This window comes from Gadus morhua, chromosome 14 (assembly GCF_902167405.1).
Source record: "Gadus morhua chromosome 14, gadMor3.0, whole genome shotgun sequence".
NCBI lineage: Eukaryota > Metazoa > Chordata > Actinopteri > Gadiformes > Gadidae > Gadus > Gadus morhua.
Window position 1 is genome coordinate 26,728,736 of NC_044061.1, and position 21,350 is coordinate 26,750,085.

The 21,350-nt window shown below is 48.5% G+C and overlaps 1 protein-coding gene across 1 annotated transcript in view; it reads right to left on the minus strand.

Annotated features, from left to right (window-relative positions):
- The window catches only part of cskl (c-src tyrosine kinase-like), a 38,280-nt gene extending 17,139 nt beyond the window's left edge, over window positions 1-21,141 (minus strand). Inside the window, exons 1-2 of the mRNA XM_030376773.1 lie at window positions 20,940-21,141; window positions 469-542 (exon numbers count right to left, since the gene is read on the minus strand). Coding sequence (XP_030232633.1) covers window positions 469-483 — 15 coding nt within the window. The 5' untranslated portion in view covers window positions 484-542; window positions 20,940-21,141. The remainder of the gene's footprint in view (window positions 1-468; window positions 543-20,939) is intronic.
- Between the last annotated feature and the right edge of the window lie 209 nt (window positions 21,142-21,350).

A 21,350-nucleotide genomic window follows, 5' to 3' on the forward strand; every position in this document is an offset into this window, starting at 1 on the left:
GTGTCCGTATATAAGGGGTTAATGCACAACCTGCAGCCAATCTGAATCAAGTATTCCCCCAGACTGTGTTATGTATGTAAATGAGTGTGTGTGTGTGTGTGTGTGTGTGTGTGTGTGTGTGTGTGTGTGTGTGTGTGTGTGTGTGTGTGTGTGTGTGTGTGTGCTACTGTATATTTACAACATATTTTCATTCATTTGGTTAGATTGGTATGCTGATTGTTATTGGATCCCAATGTATGTTTGCGTGTGTATGTTCGGCCCCTTTGTCTAACAGAGTGAGGCTGGGAAAGAGCTAAATCCCCAGACTGACACAGAGCCTCATAAAGTCTGGTTACGTGTCTAATGGAGATCATGCAAAGGCAGGCGGTGTGCAGTCGGAAGCATGTGAGCCCAGCCGGCCGCACAATGGCTCCATCCAGCGAGGACGACAAACACACGGGAGGGACTGAAGCCCCCCTCCTCTCTCACCTGGACCCCAGACATGACGCAGGGTGGGGGGGGCGTCCACACTCGGGCTCACTGGTCAGCAGGTACCATGGGAGCTGGGGACACAAGAGAAGGAGGAGGGGGTTAGGATCCAGTCCGCTCGGGGCCAAGAGACACCGCAGGCACAGGCATTAACAGATAGAAGGGTTGATTGTTCACAAACGTCCATTAGTGCTGCAGCAGCAACATTTCTAATGATGCATCAGAAACACTATCACTTTGCTTCCCTGGAGGAGGACAACATAACAGCCGAGCATACATGGACCCACTTCTTAGTATGTAGGATCAGGCATTGCAGCGACGGAGCTTAACTCTGCTCTCCACTAGGAGCCTCTCAGTAGTGTTCAGCAGCCTCCGCTACCCCCCCCCCCTCCTCCTCCTCATCTCCCCTCCTCCCCCTGCCTCACCACTCTCCCCCCCTGCATTCTCTTCTCCCCTTCCCAGTCCTCCTCCTCCCCTCCCTCCGCTACCTCCCTCCCTCCCCCCCCCCCCCCCCCTCCTCCCTCCCCTCTCCCCCCCTCCTCCTCCTCCCTCCCCTCTCCCTCCTCTCTAAAACAGAAGGGTGTATTTTGGAGAGGTGACCTTGGAGTGTATCTGTATGAAGGGGGAGTCGGTGTAGCCTGGATAGAGACAAGCCTCTCCCTCCGAGGCTGATCTAGGGTCTGCTGTCGTGTGTATTGGGGGAGAGGCGCAGAGCCATGCTTCACCTGAAGGGGCTTCAAGTGGGACTATAGTGCATGAAGGGATGGAGGGGAGACGATAACACTATTTGAGTAACATTGTGGATAAATGGCTTAACTATACTTCCGATTTGGAAACCAGGTCTGCCATGACAAGGCTGGCAAAGGAACGGGCTACAGGTCAAACTAGTAGCCCAAAACTAGTCAACGTTGTCGACAGACCCTTTTTGTGTACCACTTTCGTACAACCACTGCTTAACGTCACATTACGTCAACAACGATTAGCCGACAACGCCACATGACTCCTAGTAGTGTGTCCTTTTCCCAGCGGTTTACTCCTGGTAACTTCCTGGTACTTTTGGATTTAAACGGTCATGTTATCGCTAAACAAACAGCCCACAGAGTGAGCACATGGTCATATACTGAAAGCATTGTGTCGGCCAGCAGTCAAGGGCTCCCTTGTAATAGAGATTTCAATATCTTCACCTGGTTAAATAAAGGAAAAATAATCAAAAATAAATATCACAACCTGCCGCTCTAATTTTGCAGTATATAGCCCACTGCAAGGTTTAGCAAGGCAGCATATCAAGAAGACTTTGTGTAGGAGAATATGCTTGTGTTCTGTTTCTCTGCTGGCTGCGGACCAATCTTCTCCCCCATCTCCCTTCCCACAGGCACAGAGAACACAAGGCAGCGAAAGGGGAAGTGGCTCACACACATTTTCCGATTGCGTGTGCGCGGCATTTCCTGTATTACAATCCACGGTGATCCAGTGTGCTCCATCAAGGGGGAGGGGTCCTGCTCTTTCACCGGCCGACGTTCTCGCCAAGGTTAAGCTGGAGGCTGAACACTTCTGCTCACATTAGGACACGAAATGCACTCATACAGTTTAGATTCCAGCGTTTCCTCTGGGTCAAAGTGTTCCACCCTAATCACAGCGTAAACACGCTTTGATCCGCCTCCCCGATCGTATCACAGCCTTCATGTCGCCGTGTTTAGAGACCTGCGTTCGTCCCACTCCAAAGCCACCAGTGTTTTGTAGCACTTATACGTTCCAATAGGGGATGTTAATTTAATTTGTCAGTCGCGTGCCGAGAGCAAACGACTTCCATGTGTGGATGCCTGAAAACACAACAACAATAGCTGGTGTTCGCTAAGGCACCCTGGGCTCGCTGGCCTTCCCTGATCGCGTCCCCGACCCGGCTTACAGCGCTGCCACATCCTGCAAAGGGAACAGGAAGGGGCCTAATTGCAGAGTCCGCGACAACCAAATTTAGCCCCGGCTAGGACCGCTCTCTTCGGCGGAGACAAAGAACGTCTCTTTACCAGGCAGAAAACACAAACTAGCACAAAAAAACAGCTGATGTCATCTATGAGTATCAAACACATGTTTGCAACAGCGCTGACACCAGTTCTGACTGGAAGTCCCCACAACCGTTCCAAACGTAACCTCCAGCCCGTCATCATTAGATCGAATGTGTCACGGACAGAGACTTTCTCACCGACCCCGTTGTGATTTCCACAGAACGGGTCAGGACTGGATTGTGGCGATGGTTTGGCACATGGCTTACCCCCCCCCTCCTCTCTGGAGGCCACTGCAGTGTTAAGGAGGAGGGGGGGGAGTTTACAGGATGGAGAGGAGGAGGAGCGGACGTTGGCGTCTCCACGGCGATGCTGCTCACCAGCCCACAGCGAGGCTCCAGCCAATGGGAGGAGGGGAACAGGGAAGGCTATTCTTATCGCGTCCCTCGTCGGCAGGAGAAACCCCCGGAGGCGAGGAGAGAGCCGCTGCATTACGCTCACTTCTCCCCCGCACTCTGAGGCAGTCAGTCAAGTGGCTTATGGCTCGGCCACTGAGCGCGTGTTTGTTTGTGCGTAATTACTGTATGTGTGTATATGATTGTGAAAGTGGGTGTGAGTGTGTGCGTATGCAAGGGCGTATGTGAGCATGTGCATGTATGAGTGCGTATGTGATTGTGTATGTGCGTGAGAGAATAAGACGAAGACGTGTGAATGCGTGCGTGAGTGATCGTATGCGAGTGCGTGTGCTTGCGTTTGTGGCTGCGTGAGTACGTGCGTGTGTGCGCGAGTGCGCGCTGCAACCCACGGTGATGTGCTCAATGGGCCCGACGTGTTACTACAGCTGGCAGGACTGCAGTGCCAGCAGCCCGCTCCCTTTGTTATCATCACCGTACCCACGACGACACCGGGAGACTGCGTGGCCACAGCGCCATGGCAACCACTACAACAGCTGTAGGGAGCAGGCAGGGCTGTGATTCAGCAGGGCCCCGCTCTGAGCCGCGGCAAAGACTCCGCGGTGGTTCTAGATAACGGTCATTAGCAGGGCCAATAGTTCAGCCTCAGCCGGATGTTGGTGGCCAGCTCCACTCAAAACAGATCCATTTATCTTCTGCTCTGCTGCAGTCTGCCATGGTACTGTGCTTTGCTTTGTTCATATACGTCAGCATTTTCAAAAAGGTGAACGATTCATCAGAGAACCCTGATCAGGACTGAACTTTAAAGCATTCAGATTTACCGTTTACAACATCTGGATCAATGAGAATACTTCTGTTATGTAGTGAGACTATTCAAAGAGCGATATTTGACCACCATACAAGAGCTTCACCTTTGACCTACTGACATATCGACCAAACACAGAAACCCTTTCACATGAGGTGCAATATAACCACATCCCTAATGGCCATGAACGACGACGGATGAATCCATCAACAGGAATAACCAGAAGCAGGTCTCCAGCGTCTGCCTGAGAGCCCCCTCCTCACCGTTAGAGAGCAGAAGGATACGGTGTCGAGTATGGCGACCACCGTCCCCAAAGGATGGCTTTCCTGTCCTAGTCTGGATGCATCAAATATTGAAAGAAACCGAAAAAGAGTCTATAACGGGAATAACGGGATCCCATAAGGGAGCAGGAAGATAAAACACTAGATTAGGAGACGTGAACGCTGCTCAGGGTGAGGCGGTGTTTAGGTGTGAGGCGCGGGCCAGGAGCCCCAGATGATCCTACAAAGGGCCCCTGCTGGCCCAGCCTTCCGCTGGGGGTGCAGGGTGCATCCTTATCCTCTCGGGGGACAGCGGGGCCCCTAATCGCCCCGTTTCATGTGGAATGGGGCCCAACTCACGGCAGAGCGGCACTGCACGCAAAACGGGGAATCGAGTCGGGCTTCAGTTTTATTTCTCCTGATTTATTTAAATTGTGCGTCTGCTCGGCTACACCGACGACAGCAGACGCTCGAATTCCAGGAGGAAATGTAATTTACAATCCCTAGTGACAACACTGTAGGGGCTGTCACACTCGGCCACAGACAGCCATTCAATACGTGCCAGTTAATGACATTCCCAAAGCTCGGTGCGTCAAGCAAACATATGAAGGCCGGGAAGCAAAGTGCTTACGGTTCAAAATACCAAACAAATCTCACGGGTTTGTCATTTCTCATCAATCTGCTTTTGTCTCAGCTAACGGGGTTAGGCATAGAATGGCCCGGTTGTTTCCCCAGCTAAATTGTACTCGAGCAGGAGGAACCGCATATATATTGGACCAAGAGACTCCTATTGCATATACAGGAAGTAACTTCAGTTCCATATCCAATATGGAACAATTCGATAGCATGGTTGACAGATGATACATTGGATTGATGAGCGACACACAATTAATAAACACACATTTTGTGATACATGTGGACTTTTAGAAGATGGGGTACTCATATTAACATGCAACATATTTCCTATGAAAAGATATACACCCCATACATCATGATAATTCCTTTGACTCACAGTATGAATGACGCCATCAAGGCACACTACTGTAGATTTCCAACATGGGTCCTCTGACCCGAAACTGAAATAAAAGAGTAAATGTCGTTAATCCTAAAACAGCCAGCAGCCTGGTAGAAAGCGTTCTATTGCCTGTTTTGTTAAATAGCTGTGGTGTGCGTCCACACCGCAGACAGAAAGTGTGAAAAACAGTGCGTGTGTGTGTTTGACACATTGGTGACTGACTTCCTTTAGAGCTTCTGGTGAGGCCTGCAACTGGGGACACACACCATACAAACGTTCACACACCAAACCTACACACACACACACACACACAACGGGATCTGACAACACCCACTCAACTTAATGAATGAAAATAGTTAGTAAATATAGGTCACACACAGAAGTGTTTAGAAACTGGCTATTCTATTACGACTTTAATATGAAATACTATATTACATCATAGTTTTGTAATATTGTAGACTTGGCTCCAGTCCTCTAGATTATTACTACCACACACGATGTCGAACAAACATAAATGTTTATAAGTTTGTATCCTCCACTACATAATATTGCTAGGGCATTGCTCACAATCCTCTCGTGTTCTGTGTAGAAATACAATCGTGGAAACCTTCAGACCTACAGGTTTTTGCATACGGTTTTGAGTAGTAACGTTCCGACAGCTTTGAACACTGAACAACAAGCGAGACACGCAGGACAACAAGTCGATATTCAAACTCAATCATGTCACTGGGAAAATAACACCAGACAACCATCTGACAACTTGACATTTCTGTCTATATTCATGGAGAACACTACAGCAACGAGGCGAACAGAGAGGAAGAATACACCGTGGACGTAGATAGGGCTTCAAATTCCACGTTAACACATTAATTATCGGAGATGATTCAGACCGATCGGATTCAGGGGGAACTGCAGCAATAATGAAGAACTCTGTTGTGCCAAGTACATTTCACTTCACACCATAATACTTACTCCCCCATTGCACACAACAATATGTAAACAAACACAAATACTGCATACAAATCTTTTTCAATTCAATTCAATTCAAATTCAAATTACTTTATCTTTCCGTTAGGAACTTCAGATGTGGAGGAGCAGCAGGGTGTGTCCATACCAAACAGTACATACAATAAACAAAATAATTATTTTTGAATTTCTCTTAGGGACTCTGCGTTCCATGCCGATGTCAGGACCGCAGAGTCGCTCCCCACCTCCCGCTAAACACTCAAGACTTACTTGTTCCTTTGGATAAAAGAGTCAGCTAAATACCTTAAATAATCCACCCATATTTGGCGGTTTTACAGTTACATGTCTTTATTGATCAATAAGACTATCTATGTGCTGCCCCAGAGTATGCCCCGTATCATGGTTCCCCCCCCCCACCGATCGCCAATCTCTGGTGGGCACCGATGACGCTGTCCCGGGCCGCGAGCCCAAACGGACCGGCCGCCGGCAGAGAAGCAGCGCTTTGATGAAGGAGGCGTCAGCTGACGGACGGCTTGGTGCGGACAGACGGCACATTGGCTGTTCTTTTCTCCTTCCGTGAGCCGGCCGCGTCCGAGCACAGCGCTGGTATTGTCCTTCAGCGGCAGTGAGGGAAAGCAGGCAGCGGAGATATGGAAATGTGACCTACTGGGTATGCAAATATGAAGAATCAGCTCCCCGCGCGCGCACTGGAAACACGGCGTCAACACGTCCTGAGCAGCGCTCTGAGCAGGCCGCCACGGGGACAAGCTCTCAGAGGGTCAACAACACAGGAGTTGTGTGTTTCTCTGCATTTCCTCATGTGTAGAAGGCCTTCTACACAGAGAAACACACAAGGACCTCATGTGTAGAAGGCCTTCTATGCAGAGAAACACACAAGGACACAGCAGTGCCGGCAGGAGGAACGCAGCCTCCAGTCCTCAGTTTTCCTTTCATCCTTCCTCACACCTTCCCCATCATCCTTCTTCACACCTTTCCTTTCCTCTTCCTCAGGTGGGATTGAAGCGTGAGCAGTAGCGTGTGCCCCTTCATATCGGTGGGGCAGAAACTACTGGCGTATGACCACACCCACAATTTATATATATTTTTAACATGTATATTTTGAGCTACATTAAAACATGTTAACTAAACTAATTGTGAGTAAGAATTAAAAATAAACTAATACCCTAATGTTACTGCATGCTTTTGAAGTGCCATCCGCAACACTCGTCATATGATGTCGGGCTAATTAGAATAGCCCATGTGCAATGGAAATACCAACTCTGCAAAGTCAAGGACAAATTCGACATTATAGGGAAGTTATTTCTTCGAAATTGTATTTTAACAATCTAACAACAATTTAACAAAAGGCTTAGCAGTGCATTGCAAATACATGAAAAGTAGTAATACAAGTCACCAATCAAGCAGACCTTCGATTAGGAACTTGGCCCGACGATGTGTGCAAATCTCTCAATAAAATCTTTTGAAATCAGGTATTTCTCAATAACAGCTGTTTAAATCAGGTATGAAATCAGGCATACAATTTAAATACCTGCTGAAATAAATAAATAAATAAATAGGCTTCAATGCCGAAAGATACAGGCAGAGTATCTTTAAAAAAAACAGTCCTAGAATACGACCATTATGACATTACCATTATCACAATTACCATTATTATTTGCGGGGAGTTTGCCACCCCACCTGCCCATATGGACGGCACGCGCCCGAGCGTGAGATGATTAGCAGGGAATCGTCAGGTTCATGAGCGGTACAGAAATAAAGAAAGTGTGTTTCAGTCTCCATGACTCCATGAAATGATATGCTAATGAAAGGGTACACATGTCACATTATGTAAATGACAGTAACCCCATTGAATGGAGGACGCTACAGCTCTGACGTTATCTACCGTCTCCCCATTTCCCCCTCGAGTGGATGCAGACACCGTGTCACCTCTGACCCCATGAGAGCAGGAAGTTCAACACCACGCCGTCAGCGCACAGATGCCCACTTCCTTCCTGGTGAAAAAAACGTACGTTAAAAAGATGCCCCCAAGGACCCCCACGTGATTGACACCCGGTCCTTCTGTCTCTGAACATGCGCAGGTGGCATACTCTCCGTTGAACGGGTGGCATGCTTTAGACCGAGATATGCAAACGAGTATTTAAATGAGAAAAAATTATAATCTAAGGCTGCATTACATCCAGAAGCAGAAAGCATAGCATCTGTTTGTTTCTCATTCAAAGGAAACAGCCCAACGAGAGCGAAGTGGTTTCAGAAGCCTGCCTATTTTAAAACCAACACACCGGTGTGACTACAGCAGAAGAGTGTTTATTCTGTGTGCGTCGACGCCGTGCTTCTCCCCAGGTGAGCCATGGGGGGCGGTGACATAAGACCCACAATGCCGTTCAGCCGGCTACACGACGCAGGGCCGCGGCATCCAACGCCAGGGAGAGAAACAAACACAATGGATCCATTCTGTTTCCCTAGAACAACAGAAGGAGAAGTTCCCCTGAGTGTCTTTGATCCTCCGCCCGCCGTGAGTCAGAGCGCGGGCGGACGGCGACGCCACGGAGACCGGCCAGCGGGGAGGAAACTCAAAACAGAACGCGTTTCCGTCATGATGTAATGTGGGCGCCTCTGACGCACGTTTCTGACCATGTGTATCCAATAATCAAAGTCATAAATAAATGCCTTCATAACAGTCAGTGACTGAGGAGAATTACACATTTTTCACGTATGGATTTTGTGGAACCAGTTAGATAAGTGCTGCAGTATGGATTTCTTTATCAGGTTATGTGCAGGAGTCCCAGAGAGAGATAGACTCTGTCCATCAGTAGGGTAAACACGGACTGACACAAGCCTGTGAATCCCTTCCACACTGTAGCTGTAATTACGGGCTTTCCGATTAATTTCATCAGCCCTTCAGAAGGGGAGAGTGTTCTGCTATGATCTCCAGGTTAGGTGATCCTGCAGACCCTCTCTACTTAACTTAATCCCACCAAAACAAGACCAGAAACTATCTAGATGTAGGCCTCCGTATGGAAAGTAAGCCATGAAAGTGTAACAGAGATGAACAGCAGTACTCGAGTCACGCATCAATACGATCTAGGCCGGGCTTTTGAAACTGAAACACACCACAAGTATCCTAGCCACCTGCACACAGAAATATGTTGCATGGTTTTGACAGAGTACTTTATGACTGTTTTGGTAAGCAGCCAAGAAAAAGCAACTGTGCCATCTGTAGCATTATCAGGTTTTTTACGTTAGCAAAAGCTAAAAATAATAAGATGAGTTATTCAAACCAGTTAAGAAGTGGAATGTATTTAAACCCAGTATTAAAATATGTGTCAGACCTGAATTGGAAATTTGATAACTGTTTAAGGGATGGGTATCATCAAACCTGATAGAAAGGGAGAAGGAGAAATAAGAGGATCTCATGCTACTGAGCTGAAGTGTACATCCTGACCAGCAGTCACCACAGACACCTCGGTTAACAAAACTGCCAGAGCAGCATCCTCTAGTGCAGACCAGAGCGATGCAAATTCAGACACTAAACGCAAGATCTAAAAACTTTTGGTCTGCAAGCCCTCTGTGGCACAAGAAATGAACCGGGGGGATGCACTTGTTGGGGAACAGGTGCTTACGTAACGGGGAAGCCTGTTTGTTCAAACTGCAATAACGTAGTGCACTATGTTATATGCATGAGCGTTTGTGATCCTCTCCATGGTTTCTAAATGAGCCTCTAATGTGCGTACACGTACCTTTAAACTCTTCAGTGATGGCTGTGGACCCGGTGCCAATAGAACAGCAATGATACTGAGGGATAATACAGACCCGAAAGCCATCAGACAGGAAGGCTATTTGGAGCCGTAATTACTTAATTGAGAGACCAGCTCAACATTACCATTGAAAGAGCATCAGAGAGCGAGATAGACAGAGACACAGTGAGACAGAGAAAGAGAGAGAGAGAGCAAGCTAGTGCTTGGGCATCCGTCTCTGTCCATGAACAGACGGAAGCTGGCTAGCTTGCTGGTGCGTGTGGACGTGCGTGCGTGCGCTGGTCTGAAGTGCTTCTCCCCCCATTAGCTTCAGGTGAGAGTTCCTGTTAACTCAATTTGGTTGATGAGCGCAGACAGTGACAGAGCGGTGGAGGAGGAGGGAGAGCTGAGGAAGAGCAGCGGACAGAATGACTGAGCGGAGGGCGAGAGACGAAGATGAGAGAGAGAGAGAGACGGAGACGGTGAGCGAGAGTGAGAGCGATGGTGGTTAGGGGGAAAGTAAGGGAGGAGAACGCAGTGCATGCTGGGAGCTTGGCCGTGCTTCAGAGGCGGAGACCGGGGGAAAAGATGGCGCTCTCTTGAGCGCCGCAGGACAGGCTGAGCAGCACGGCTGAGGTAAGCAGGCGGCGATGGAATAATGTATGAGCCTCGCAAATGAGGAAGACCAAAGCCCCCCTCCGGAGGAGGTCCCTAACTGGCATCATGCAGGAACCTCCACACATTTATAAAGGGCTGTTCGACCCAGTCGCCACTCAAAGCACTTTACAGTATTGCCTAACATTCACCCATTCATGCACACATTCACACACCGACGGCGGTGTCGACCATGCAAGGTGACAGCCAGCTCGTCAGGAGCAGTAAGGCTGAGGTGCCTTGCTCAGGGACGCCTCGACACTCAGCTAGGAGGTACCGGGGATAGCACCCGCCACCTTCTGGTTACCAGCCAACCCGCTGTACCTCCTCGTGAGCAACATGCCGCCCCTCTGTGAATACCACAGTCACCCTCCTCCTCCCTAACGCTAGGTGAACGAGGTTAAAGTAGCAGGCCATGCTGCCCACTGCAGCTATAAGCCCAAATCATGATTCCAATATTCACCAGGCTATCATAAACAATGTATCAATATCAACTAGTTCATATCATGAATGCCATGTGAAGGCTCCAGGTGACCTCTGACCCGGCTGAGGCAGACTGTGGTACAACATCACAGCGGCACATCCAGAGAGCTCAGAGGGGGGTGGGACTGATGGGGGGGGGGGGGGGCTTCCACTGGGCAGAACCGCAGCACGCCCCCCCTGACTGCTTATCCTTTCACATCAGTCACAAGGGGAGGGGGAGGGTGTGAGTGCGTTTGTGTGCGTGTGTGTGCACACAAAAGCTGCTTATTAGCGGCGACAGCTAAAGGATGGCAGGGAACCAATATGGCAGAAGTGTGTGTTGTTGAGCTCCGTTCAACAGATAGAAGCTGCATTCAGAGATGGCTGCACTGATGATATGGAGGGAGAGGGAGACAAAGAGGGACAGAGGGAGAGAGAGGGAGAGAGGGAGGGAGACAAGGGGGTGAGGGAGGGAGGGAGAGGAGAGGGTGAGAAAGGGAGGGAGAGGAGAGGAGAGTGAGGGGGAGACGGTTCTTGGGAGGCCGTTATATTCCTGGTGCTGCTTGGAATGGAACGAGACGCCCCGCATGAATAATGGAGCCTCCGCCCCTCTTGCTGTAGTCTCACCAGCCCCTCCCACTCAATAATTGATAGCCAACCACAGGCCTCCATTTGCACAAGAACCACTGCTGGGACGGGGGGGACACAAGCAAGAAGGCCCGATCCCTCTTAGAATCAGAATCCAGATATGTCAGTCGGCCGGAATTCAAAACGGTACTTTGACACATAAAGTACCCCGAGTTAGTAAAGTTAGAGATCTAAACTGTAATAGTTCAATAAATAACACTAGATAAATAGAAATGAGGAACACGCACACGCACACAGGAAGGCTAGCTTTAAAACTATCTGCACTGCCCATTTGTGCTATAAAAGATGAAATACTCCTTTGGGCACAATCCAAAGTTCAGCAGTACTAACATTACTTCCTGTTTTTTATGTTTGACGGAAACACAATGGTGTCAAAAGGTAACTAGTCTATTAACGATTCTCCACCACTGCTGAAGTTAATTAAAATCATGTTCATCAGGTCAGGTAACACACACAGTACACTGTAACATCAACATTGATGGTCTGATGTTTTAAAATAGAATCTTGCTGTCCTACCACACACACACACACACACACACACACACACACACACACACACACACACACACACACACACACACACACACACACACACACACACACACACACACACACACACACACACACACACTGTGGTTCCTTTTAATCTCTAGTTTAAAAGGTCCCATCACGGGGGGAGGATTTCATCAACACAGAGCCATCCTGTTCAACCATTGCTCCTCCTGTTTGATCAGCTCTAAACGTACAACATGTAGTCACAAATGTGTTTTACATTATAGCAGACATTTATTTGGCTATCAATCAAGCAGATCAGTGTGGCGCCCTTGGGCAGATAACTCCCTCGTTAACTAGGGCATGGAGATCTTTTCATAGGCTCGGCTAAAAATGATAGGTGTCACATCGTGAGTTAACTAGGCTAGGAAAGTTTCACCGCTTTTCAAATGAAAGAGCGAGGATCACCCGCCCACCGCCAGCAGAGGAATCAAACGGGACTCCAGGAACTACATAAGACGTGGAAGAAATGAAAACAGCGAATGAAATGACCCCCCCCTCTCCCCCCCTCAGAGAGAACGTGTGGATGAATGCAAATGTCGGTAATAACTTGGACCGGATATTGAACCGATTTTCCCCCGACCGTTCCATCCACCGTTCCGTTTACTCGTCCATCTGAGCCAACGTTCGTGCTCATGTGACAGACTGCTTGAGTGAGAATGAAAGTGAAGTTCCAGTCACAACAGTGTGTGTGCATGCATTAGCATGTTCCCCATGACCACTGCCTATTGGGCTAAACAAACTTTATCAGATTACTGTTGACAATGCTACCTCAGTTTCTACTTGTTTCCATCCCTGCTTCAGCACAAAGATTGGCGATGGTCATGCAAATATTGCACTATTATACAAATATAATATGATCAGATCCTGCCAAATTTGATTATAGTCGCGGAGGGGTTCACAGAGTTTATAACCCCAGGAAAAAGTTTTTAAAGGTAAACTGTAACTCCTGTTCATTTAAAATGTAAACGTGGCTGAGCTATAGTACCGCTGTTAGTTGTAAATAAGTGATATTGTTTACTTGGCCCATGTGTGCCAGAGAAGCACGGCTCAGCGAGGAAGTGTTAAAGTTTCACCAGCAACAAGTCCAATAACCAGCTCGCACGCCATCGCATTAGACTCCTGACTCAGATCACAGAGCCGATATTAAACCGGCCCACCGTGTGAATCACCTCCGACATGAATCCAAACTTGAGCCCAACGTGACAAAATGAGGTCAAAAGGCTGTGACCTGGACAGGGTAATGGTGAGACAGACCCAGGAGCCAGAGAGCTCTGTGGGTTTTCTTTAGCATGGCCCGGGCCGGCTGGTAATATGATAATATGGTGTTGTTCTGTATTTAGTTAAGGTTGTGTTGTACGATGGGACACTTTGTGGTTTAGGTTACAAAGAAACAGTTAATCAAATGTATGAAAGTGTTTAAGTGTGTGTCACAATTAAATAACCAATACTAATTCCCAACCTCAGACTAACTACTCCTGGTCTACTCCCAGTCTATGACAGAAAGGAACTGGTTCTAAAAATACCTAACCTTTATATTGTTGTGCAGAAGAAAAAACAAGATTACAAAATGTTTGACACAATTTATAGATAATAAACGTCACGCTAAATCGAATAAGCATGCAGCGCAGACAAATATAAAAAAATGAAACAGGCATGCTGGTATGTAGGTCATCAGAACGGTTCCGGCCAATTGCAGGCGTTTGATAAGGGTTGCCTCATTCTCTGTGGTCACAACATGACCCCCAGCCGCCCAGTGCTGGTGGAAGAGATGCAGTGTGGGCATAGCGTGAAAACAAAAGCCCCCCACTGCAGTGTGCCGCTCACAATGCCCGTCCACGAGCCGGGGCCCGGGAGGGCCTTCAGCGCATCACACGTTCTTCAGCAAAACCAACACAAAGCCATTCACAACGTGGACTCTATTGTTATTCTGCAACACACACACACAGGGTCAGGCCCAGGCTGGTGGATACGTCTCATAGTTCTGCTGGGCATAGGATGTGCTTTTGAGCAACTATCAGCAACAGTGTGATGAACTATGGACAACCACTTGATTTGATTGCGTTTGAAGCTCAAACGACAGATAGTGGAGGGCGGTGGCTTTAGGAGTTATTGAGAGTATTAGGACGACTAGGGACACAGAGTAAGTCCACGTGTCACAGCAGAGTGTAGTGTATTCCGATAAACGTGTGACTCAAAAGAAGAAGAACTAAGTGAAGACTTGTTGAACGATAGCCTCACCGCAGACCCACCCCTGCGAGCCACAGGGCCGGTCCTCGGCTCTGTAATCTCCTTTCCTGTGACAATCGCTCGTATTTTTAGAAACCAGGAAGTGAACTTGACGAGACGCAGACAGGCGCTCCGACCCAAAGTGCGACTTGGTCATTTCCTGCCGTGGGCGGAGGAGCAGAGCAGTGATTTGAGAAAAACAATACGGGCAGCGTGGAGAAGGCCTCACTTTGCTCCCCCTTGAAGAAGGCTGCCCTCCTCCCTGCCCGCCCAACAGATGTGGGCAGAGGGCTCAGGAGCAGGTCAGCACTGTTCCAGCAGAGCGAGGGTGGAAAGCCACGATAAGCTCAGGGATGTGTAGGACGCTGTTGATAGTGGCCATTGAAACAATATCAAACTTTTACGATGGATAAAGTGACTTTAGTTTCAGCATCAGTGGGTTAAATCCTCACATGAAATGCCAGAAAGTAAACAATGGTCTAAATTGGAACTTGTAATAAGCTATTGCAAAAAGCAGAAGGTAAAGGAAGTAAGACCCCCCCACTACTAGAACCTTAGCCCACTGATTAATGGGACGGGTTATCACACAGAGTGGTGTGTCAGCATCACCCTGCTCTCACGGCCTCAGTTACAGTACCTCGCCAATGAGCGACAGCTAGAAGATAAGCCTATCTTTAAACCCTCCCGAGTCATCCCGGCCAAAGGCCGTAGGAGTCCTGGACAGAGGGCGCTGGCCCCTGGGTTACAGCCCTTGATTTAGTATCCCTAGCAGTGACGGATGTGATGGAGCAACAAGACCAACCATCACCAAGTAATGACAGGTGGTTCCAGGAGCAAAGCTTTCTAGCCCTGCTGAAGCTGATGCAACGTGTTGTTCTCCACTAGGAAGACACTTGAACTCGGAGCAAATCCCATCTGCAGGCTCTCCAGACTCAGGAATACACAACACGGATCATGTTGACCTACAAACAGTATTTAGCTCATTGGAATGATAGGTGCTGAAGAAAGGAGATTAACCGTTTATAAACCATAACTCCCCAGTCTTATACGATAGTGATCTATTTGGCCATCTGTCCATTCAGGCGACAGTTACATATCTTATGAGGTAGTGAACACTGACAGTAGGACTCCAACATCACAATTACCGCCTCCATTTTGTAATGCCAGGATAACTATGAAATGCTCCAATAAATAACATTTCATAATGTTATTTATTGGAACTTTTATCTAAACTGATGTAATTACTGTAATTGTTCATCGTTTAGTAATTACTCTAGAAGTAATTTGTGATTATGCGAGACGTTCTGTTTGAAATGGCCAGTTTTTCTCATGCGAGACTTGGCAAAACAAGGTTTTCATTAGCCGAGGTTACAGTGTCTCTCTTGAGCCTGTTCAATTCGATATATATAAGTATCGCCAAGTCCCATGATGCATTCTGATGTTCAAACCCTATACTGGATCTGCTAGTTCCTAGCATCATGTACTAAGCTAGCCTCCTTTCTTCAGTCATAAAACACAACAAAGATAACCTGTACAGCGTCTACACAACACAAAGAACCCAGGCAGCAGTAGATGACTAGGATTTCTATTGAAAATATAAAAAAGGCAGCTGATAGTTTTCTTTAGTCAATATAACTTACTTTCAGACTCGAGGAACATGAACCAAACCAACGTGTCTACTGCCGTTTAAACAGCGGAAGAAAAATGAGCCTTCAAGCATTAGTCAAATATCCGCTACAAACCGTACCATTGAGAATACCTGATTGCACCATGAGAGCACATCAAATTTTACTTCCTGTCCCAGTGCAGTAGCGTCTAGCTAAAGAGCAACAGTAAGGCCGGTAAAGTGTCACCAGTTCATCAACACACACATCATTGTGTGATGTCATTAGCAGCGGCTGTATAAGGATAGACGTGAGGCTTGATTGAACCTTCAGTAACCTCCTTATTATGTGCATCATACGTCAGGTAAAATACAGGGCTGCATGGGATTTGATTGGGTTTGGTGACATTTGTGACGTGAATAAGCCACTTATTAAGTAGCTTATTGAAGTCACTATAGTTATGTATGCATTGACATTCTCTGTGTAGCAGGCCAGCCCGGCGGTACCCTAGCGCTCTGTATGTTATAGCCGACAGTCCCTCAAGTTATGTTTGACATACTAAGAGCTGGTGTTGTGAACCCAGACGAACACCCCGGCCTCCGTTGTGTTGTGAACTGATGCTCTGAGTAGGGGCCCTGAGAGTGGGGGCTCCTGAGGGTAGGGGCCCCTGAGAGCCGCTGGTTAGCAGCTCCTCTGAGAACACAAGGGTGAACCCAAGGACGCGCTCGTTCACCACAGGAACCACCATCAGTACACAAGGGAGACGCAACGAGCAAACGGAACAGAACATTACGTTGAGTATGAAATGGCCTCACTTTACATTGAGCAGATGCATTAATCAAAAGCGACAAACAACCATTCATACACCCAGTCACAACCCGACGGCAGAGTCAACGACACACTGTGACAGCCAGCTGGGATTTTAGGGTGAGGCGTCTTGCTCAGGGACACCTCAACACGCTAGGAGGAGCCGAGATCAAACCAGCAACCTTCTGGTTACAAGTCAACCCGCTCTACCTCCTGAGCCGGGGATCGAACTAGACACCTTCTGGTTACCAGTCAACCCGCTCTACATCCTGAGCTACTACCGCCCAATCCATCTCCATCTCCTGCTCAGGCTAGCCATCCAACCTGCTCTGATTAGAAGACGCTCCTTCGACTGAGTCTATAGGTCAGACATAGCTCCGCCCTCAGCATGTCCACATCACTCTGTGGTCGTTAATCTCTCTGGGTCGGCCTGACAAGGCGGGCACTTTAATGAAACGCACCCTGAAACACCTAATCAGGGTGGGCATGTCTACTTAGCAGATGAGCTCCTCCGTCCTCCTTTCGTCCGTTTCTTTGTGCCGGCCGAGTCCTCGTGCCGGCTGTGCAGCCCACAGCCTTCTGAGTTAAATTAATCACGCGCGCCTGCCGCACCGCAGACCCCAGCCCGGCCATCGCGGCTCGTCAGCCTGAGAGCCCCCACATGTCGGGGTCCGGTACAAGGAGGGAGAGTCCTTCACCCGTGCGCCCCCCCGCTCATTAATTCCAATCTGCTACAGAATAACAAACAATCAAAGACCACCTGTGGTGTCAATAAATAACCCAAAGCACCTGCTGTGCTGTGTGTTGTGTTGTGCTATGCTGTGGCGGGAGTGTGTGTGTGTTTATTTTTCCATTTGAAATCCAGTAAGGGACGATAAACGATGGTTCTAGGTACCTAACCACATGTGTGTATGTGTCTTGTTGTAGATGGCAGGTTATAGGATTCTGATGAAACCAGTTTGTCTAACGCGCTGCTGGTCTAGTAGATTGATTCTGTGATCAGTAGTGAATACTAATCTTAGGGCTTTCACATCGTAGTGACTGTCGCCATTTGGGGAGCAAGCATTGGAGGCTAGTTATTCTGTAATGCTAGCAGTAGCGGTGTTTCGGTCATCGTTTGGGCATAATGGTGAACGATTTTTTTTATTATGGGAGACAGTGTGTTTGAAACTTCCACAGTGTTTCTCATGAGACAAAACACAGTTTTCATTAGGCTATGTTATGCTACATTCAAATTGATTTAGGACTTTACAGAACTACAAAATATGCCGGAGTATCACCAACAACAACAACAAATCCCATGATGCATTCTGAGTACAAGCCCTAATCAGAATGCGATGCTGTTGGGATCCAGGTCAGTAATTCCTCTTGGCACACATCTCTAGGAGACCATAGTAGAGCCTGACAGCTACTGGACGCTAGGGGACGAAGTCGATATTAGGGAGTGAAGAAATTCAGATCGAAATATCGGCCGATATTCTGAATATGGATATATCGGCTGATATTCAATATGTATATTGTGGCAGCTCCTTGGGATACACGAAACTGATATATCTGTGAGAAACCAATATCAGACAACCGAAAGAAAGTCCTTCCCAGTACGTAGACAAGTCACTCCTAGTACGTAGCCAGACCCTTCCCAGTACGTAGCCAGACCCTTCCCAGTACGTAGCCAGACCCTTCCCAGTACGTAGCCAGACCCTTCCCAGTACGTAGCCAGACCCTTCCCAGTACATAGCCAGCACCCCTCCCTCCCGGCCCCATGCCTTGGCTCCAAGTACACGGCCACGCGGGGCCTCCCTGCCTCCTCCAGGAGCGTGCCGCCTGGCCCCCGCTGTCCAGGCGGGGCCGTCTGCCCACGTTGGCGCCCAGAACGGACGCCACAATGTGCCTATTCTACTGGGCCGCTCGACCAGGGGGAGAGGAAGCGGGGGCGGGGAGCCGCTCCGGAGGCCGGGCTGAAATAACCGCGGCGGCAGCTGGAGGGCTGGAGGTACGAGCTCTGTCCGAGTCATGACAGGAATGGAGCTCGCTATAACAGGCCGAAGGTGTGGCCGTCTGGTCGCAGCACCAGCAGTGATGCAACACATATCCCTCCGCCTTCCAGGACCGCTCAAAGCCCTGAACAAACACAGGGCGCAGGGTCGCGTTCCCGGGACGGCGGGCTATTCCCGGTCAGCATCTGTTTAATACCGGGAATCCCTTTCAGAAGTGTTGGATAGATCTTTTAAATAGATTGATCCCCGTACGTTGAGCACTGGCATCCGGCTCGCGGGGAATTTATCCACTCATTGTGACTAAATGACCTCAGGTTAGTACAGAATAAAGATCAGCATGGATGCTTTCTCTGAATTAAAAGATGTGAGTTCATGAGCGACGACCCTTTGAAACAGTGTCCACTCGATGGCAGCAGGCCACCTCGGAACATTGATTTTACTCGCATCCATTTAATAGACTAAGCCTGGGACAATCGGAGGCCCAAGTGGAGCCTGGGCCTCGCGGCGCCTGGTCTGCTGGGTATCGGACCAGCCTGAGGCCCGAGCGCCTGGCTTAGTGTGAGACAGTAACACAGTGCAGCGCCACACCAGCGAGGTGATGAGCTTCCCCTTCTAAGCACTCTGCTTCAGAAAGACAGCTGACCACCAGCCAATCAATGGTCAGCCGAGGGGACGTGGCCAGGGAGCATTTGTCGATAGTGACAAGACGGGGTGCTAACCATTTGATGGACTGGGCAGTAGAGTTCGGGGATATTTTCAATATTCGATGGCATCTGACCCCATACCTGAAATACCGTAGTACCGTAATAATACATAAGACCTACTCTGCATTGAAATTAATCAAAATGTAATGATAACACCTTGATGTAAAGAGGAGGAGAGGAACCAGGGAAATTATAAAAGGAGTTGGTAAACAATTGACCAAAAACGATCACAAGAGAACCCTATCAATAATCGACGGAACGTGGTCCGAGTATGATGGAGTGGAAGAGAGAGAGAAAGGGGACCCCTCGGCCTCAGTACAGCCCTATAGTACGAGAGATGGGACGGCCCGGACACACGCCACATATCGAACATGTTGTCATGTGGTTGACCAGATTCCAGGGGGGATAATAGAAGTCCTAATCCGTAGCTCCGAGCATCATGGCAACAGATTCCTCCAATGGCAGCCGCTGAGCTATCATTCTGCCTCATTACCCTCCCTGCACTCATGCTAATTAGTCAGCCACTTAAGGAAATTGTTTACACGAAGCACGATATTCAAGCAGGGAAGCAACCGTTTGAAATTGCTATCTTCCTTATTAAAATGACATGGGGAAGTTATGAGTTGTGTTCTTGCAACGATGAAAGCGTAATACCTTAAATCGAGATGTTAAAAGGGGGAATGGTTCTATCATATCGTACTATGTGATTCATTTAAGGACCTCTAATATATGGTAATGAATTAACGTTTGTTTGTTTTTTACATTGAAAACTGGGGATTTAAAATACAAAAGAAGACCATAAAAACCAACATGAAGGGAAAGGCGACCACAGTACCAATGCCAATAACATCTATCCCACTGGTGCGTTATTATCAATTAGATTAACAGTTCAGTGTTGTTCTTTATTTAAAGCACCAGCCACCACCACAACCATCATATCGACCATCGAGACAATGGCATGATCAACTACAACATTCGGAGGGGGACAGTGTTTCTAAACGTCCTGCCACACCACGTAGAGGTATGCACATCTAAACACATGTCCCGGGTTCATGTTGTAGTCCTGACCGAGAACAACAGAAAACAACAGTCTACTGGTGAGACGGGCAGGTCAGGCGTCTTCTCGGCCCGTTTCCTGAACCCTCCCAACAACAATCCCCGGTGCACCTCCTGCTCATCCTCGGCTGTATGCAACACAAGCCATCTCTGCATGACTACGCGATGCATGGCGTGGCAGAGTGGAGCATTCATTGCGATAGAACCCATATCACTTATCCTTAGAACAATAAAGCACTCAACAGTGATCATGCGTGCAGTGTTGATATCGCAGTCAGGAGGAGGTCCTGCTGCTGTGGACGCGGAGGAGGCTACCATGTAGCGGCTGAAGCTACCTAATGCCCCCAGTGGAGACACAATGTGATCAGACGGCCGGAACACGCATGCGTTCCGGTGGTACACAACAACACTACAACACAACAGCCGATACGGGCCAATTAGGGCCTTTCCTCGGGGCTTCATCCACCAAGCGTCCTGGCTGGAGTGTTGCTGCCCTGAGGAACACAAGGAGAGCCCTCATCGCGTGTAATCGCTGTGAACTCACCGTAAACGAGACCACTTTGGGGTTGGACCAGATGTTGCTGCAGATCAGGGATGCGCTCCCATGAGGACGACTCCTCGGTCTGCGGGGCGTCCGGGTTCGGGTCTCGGGGAAATGAGCCAGTCCGGGACAGGGCTGTAACGAAACGCTCCGTGGACTCTCTGCTCGGCGATCTCTCTGAAGGCCTGGAAGAGGAAATGGTCTCCCCAGTCAGATCGCAGCGCACATGCGTAGACGCGAGCGGCGAGCGGAGCGGAGTCTGAGCACCGCGCTGTGGCCGAAGGGGTGATGAGAGCATCATGCAACATGAGAATCAGAATCAGTTATTTTTATTACATGTTATAGTTATAGTAGATAAGAGTCCAATTATTAGGCTTGATTCCTCAACAGCCACATAGCAGCAACAATACACGA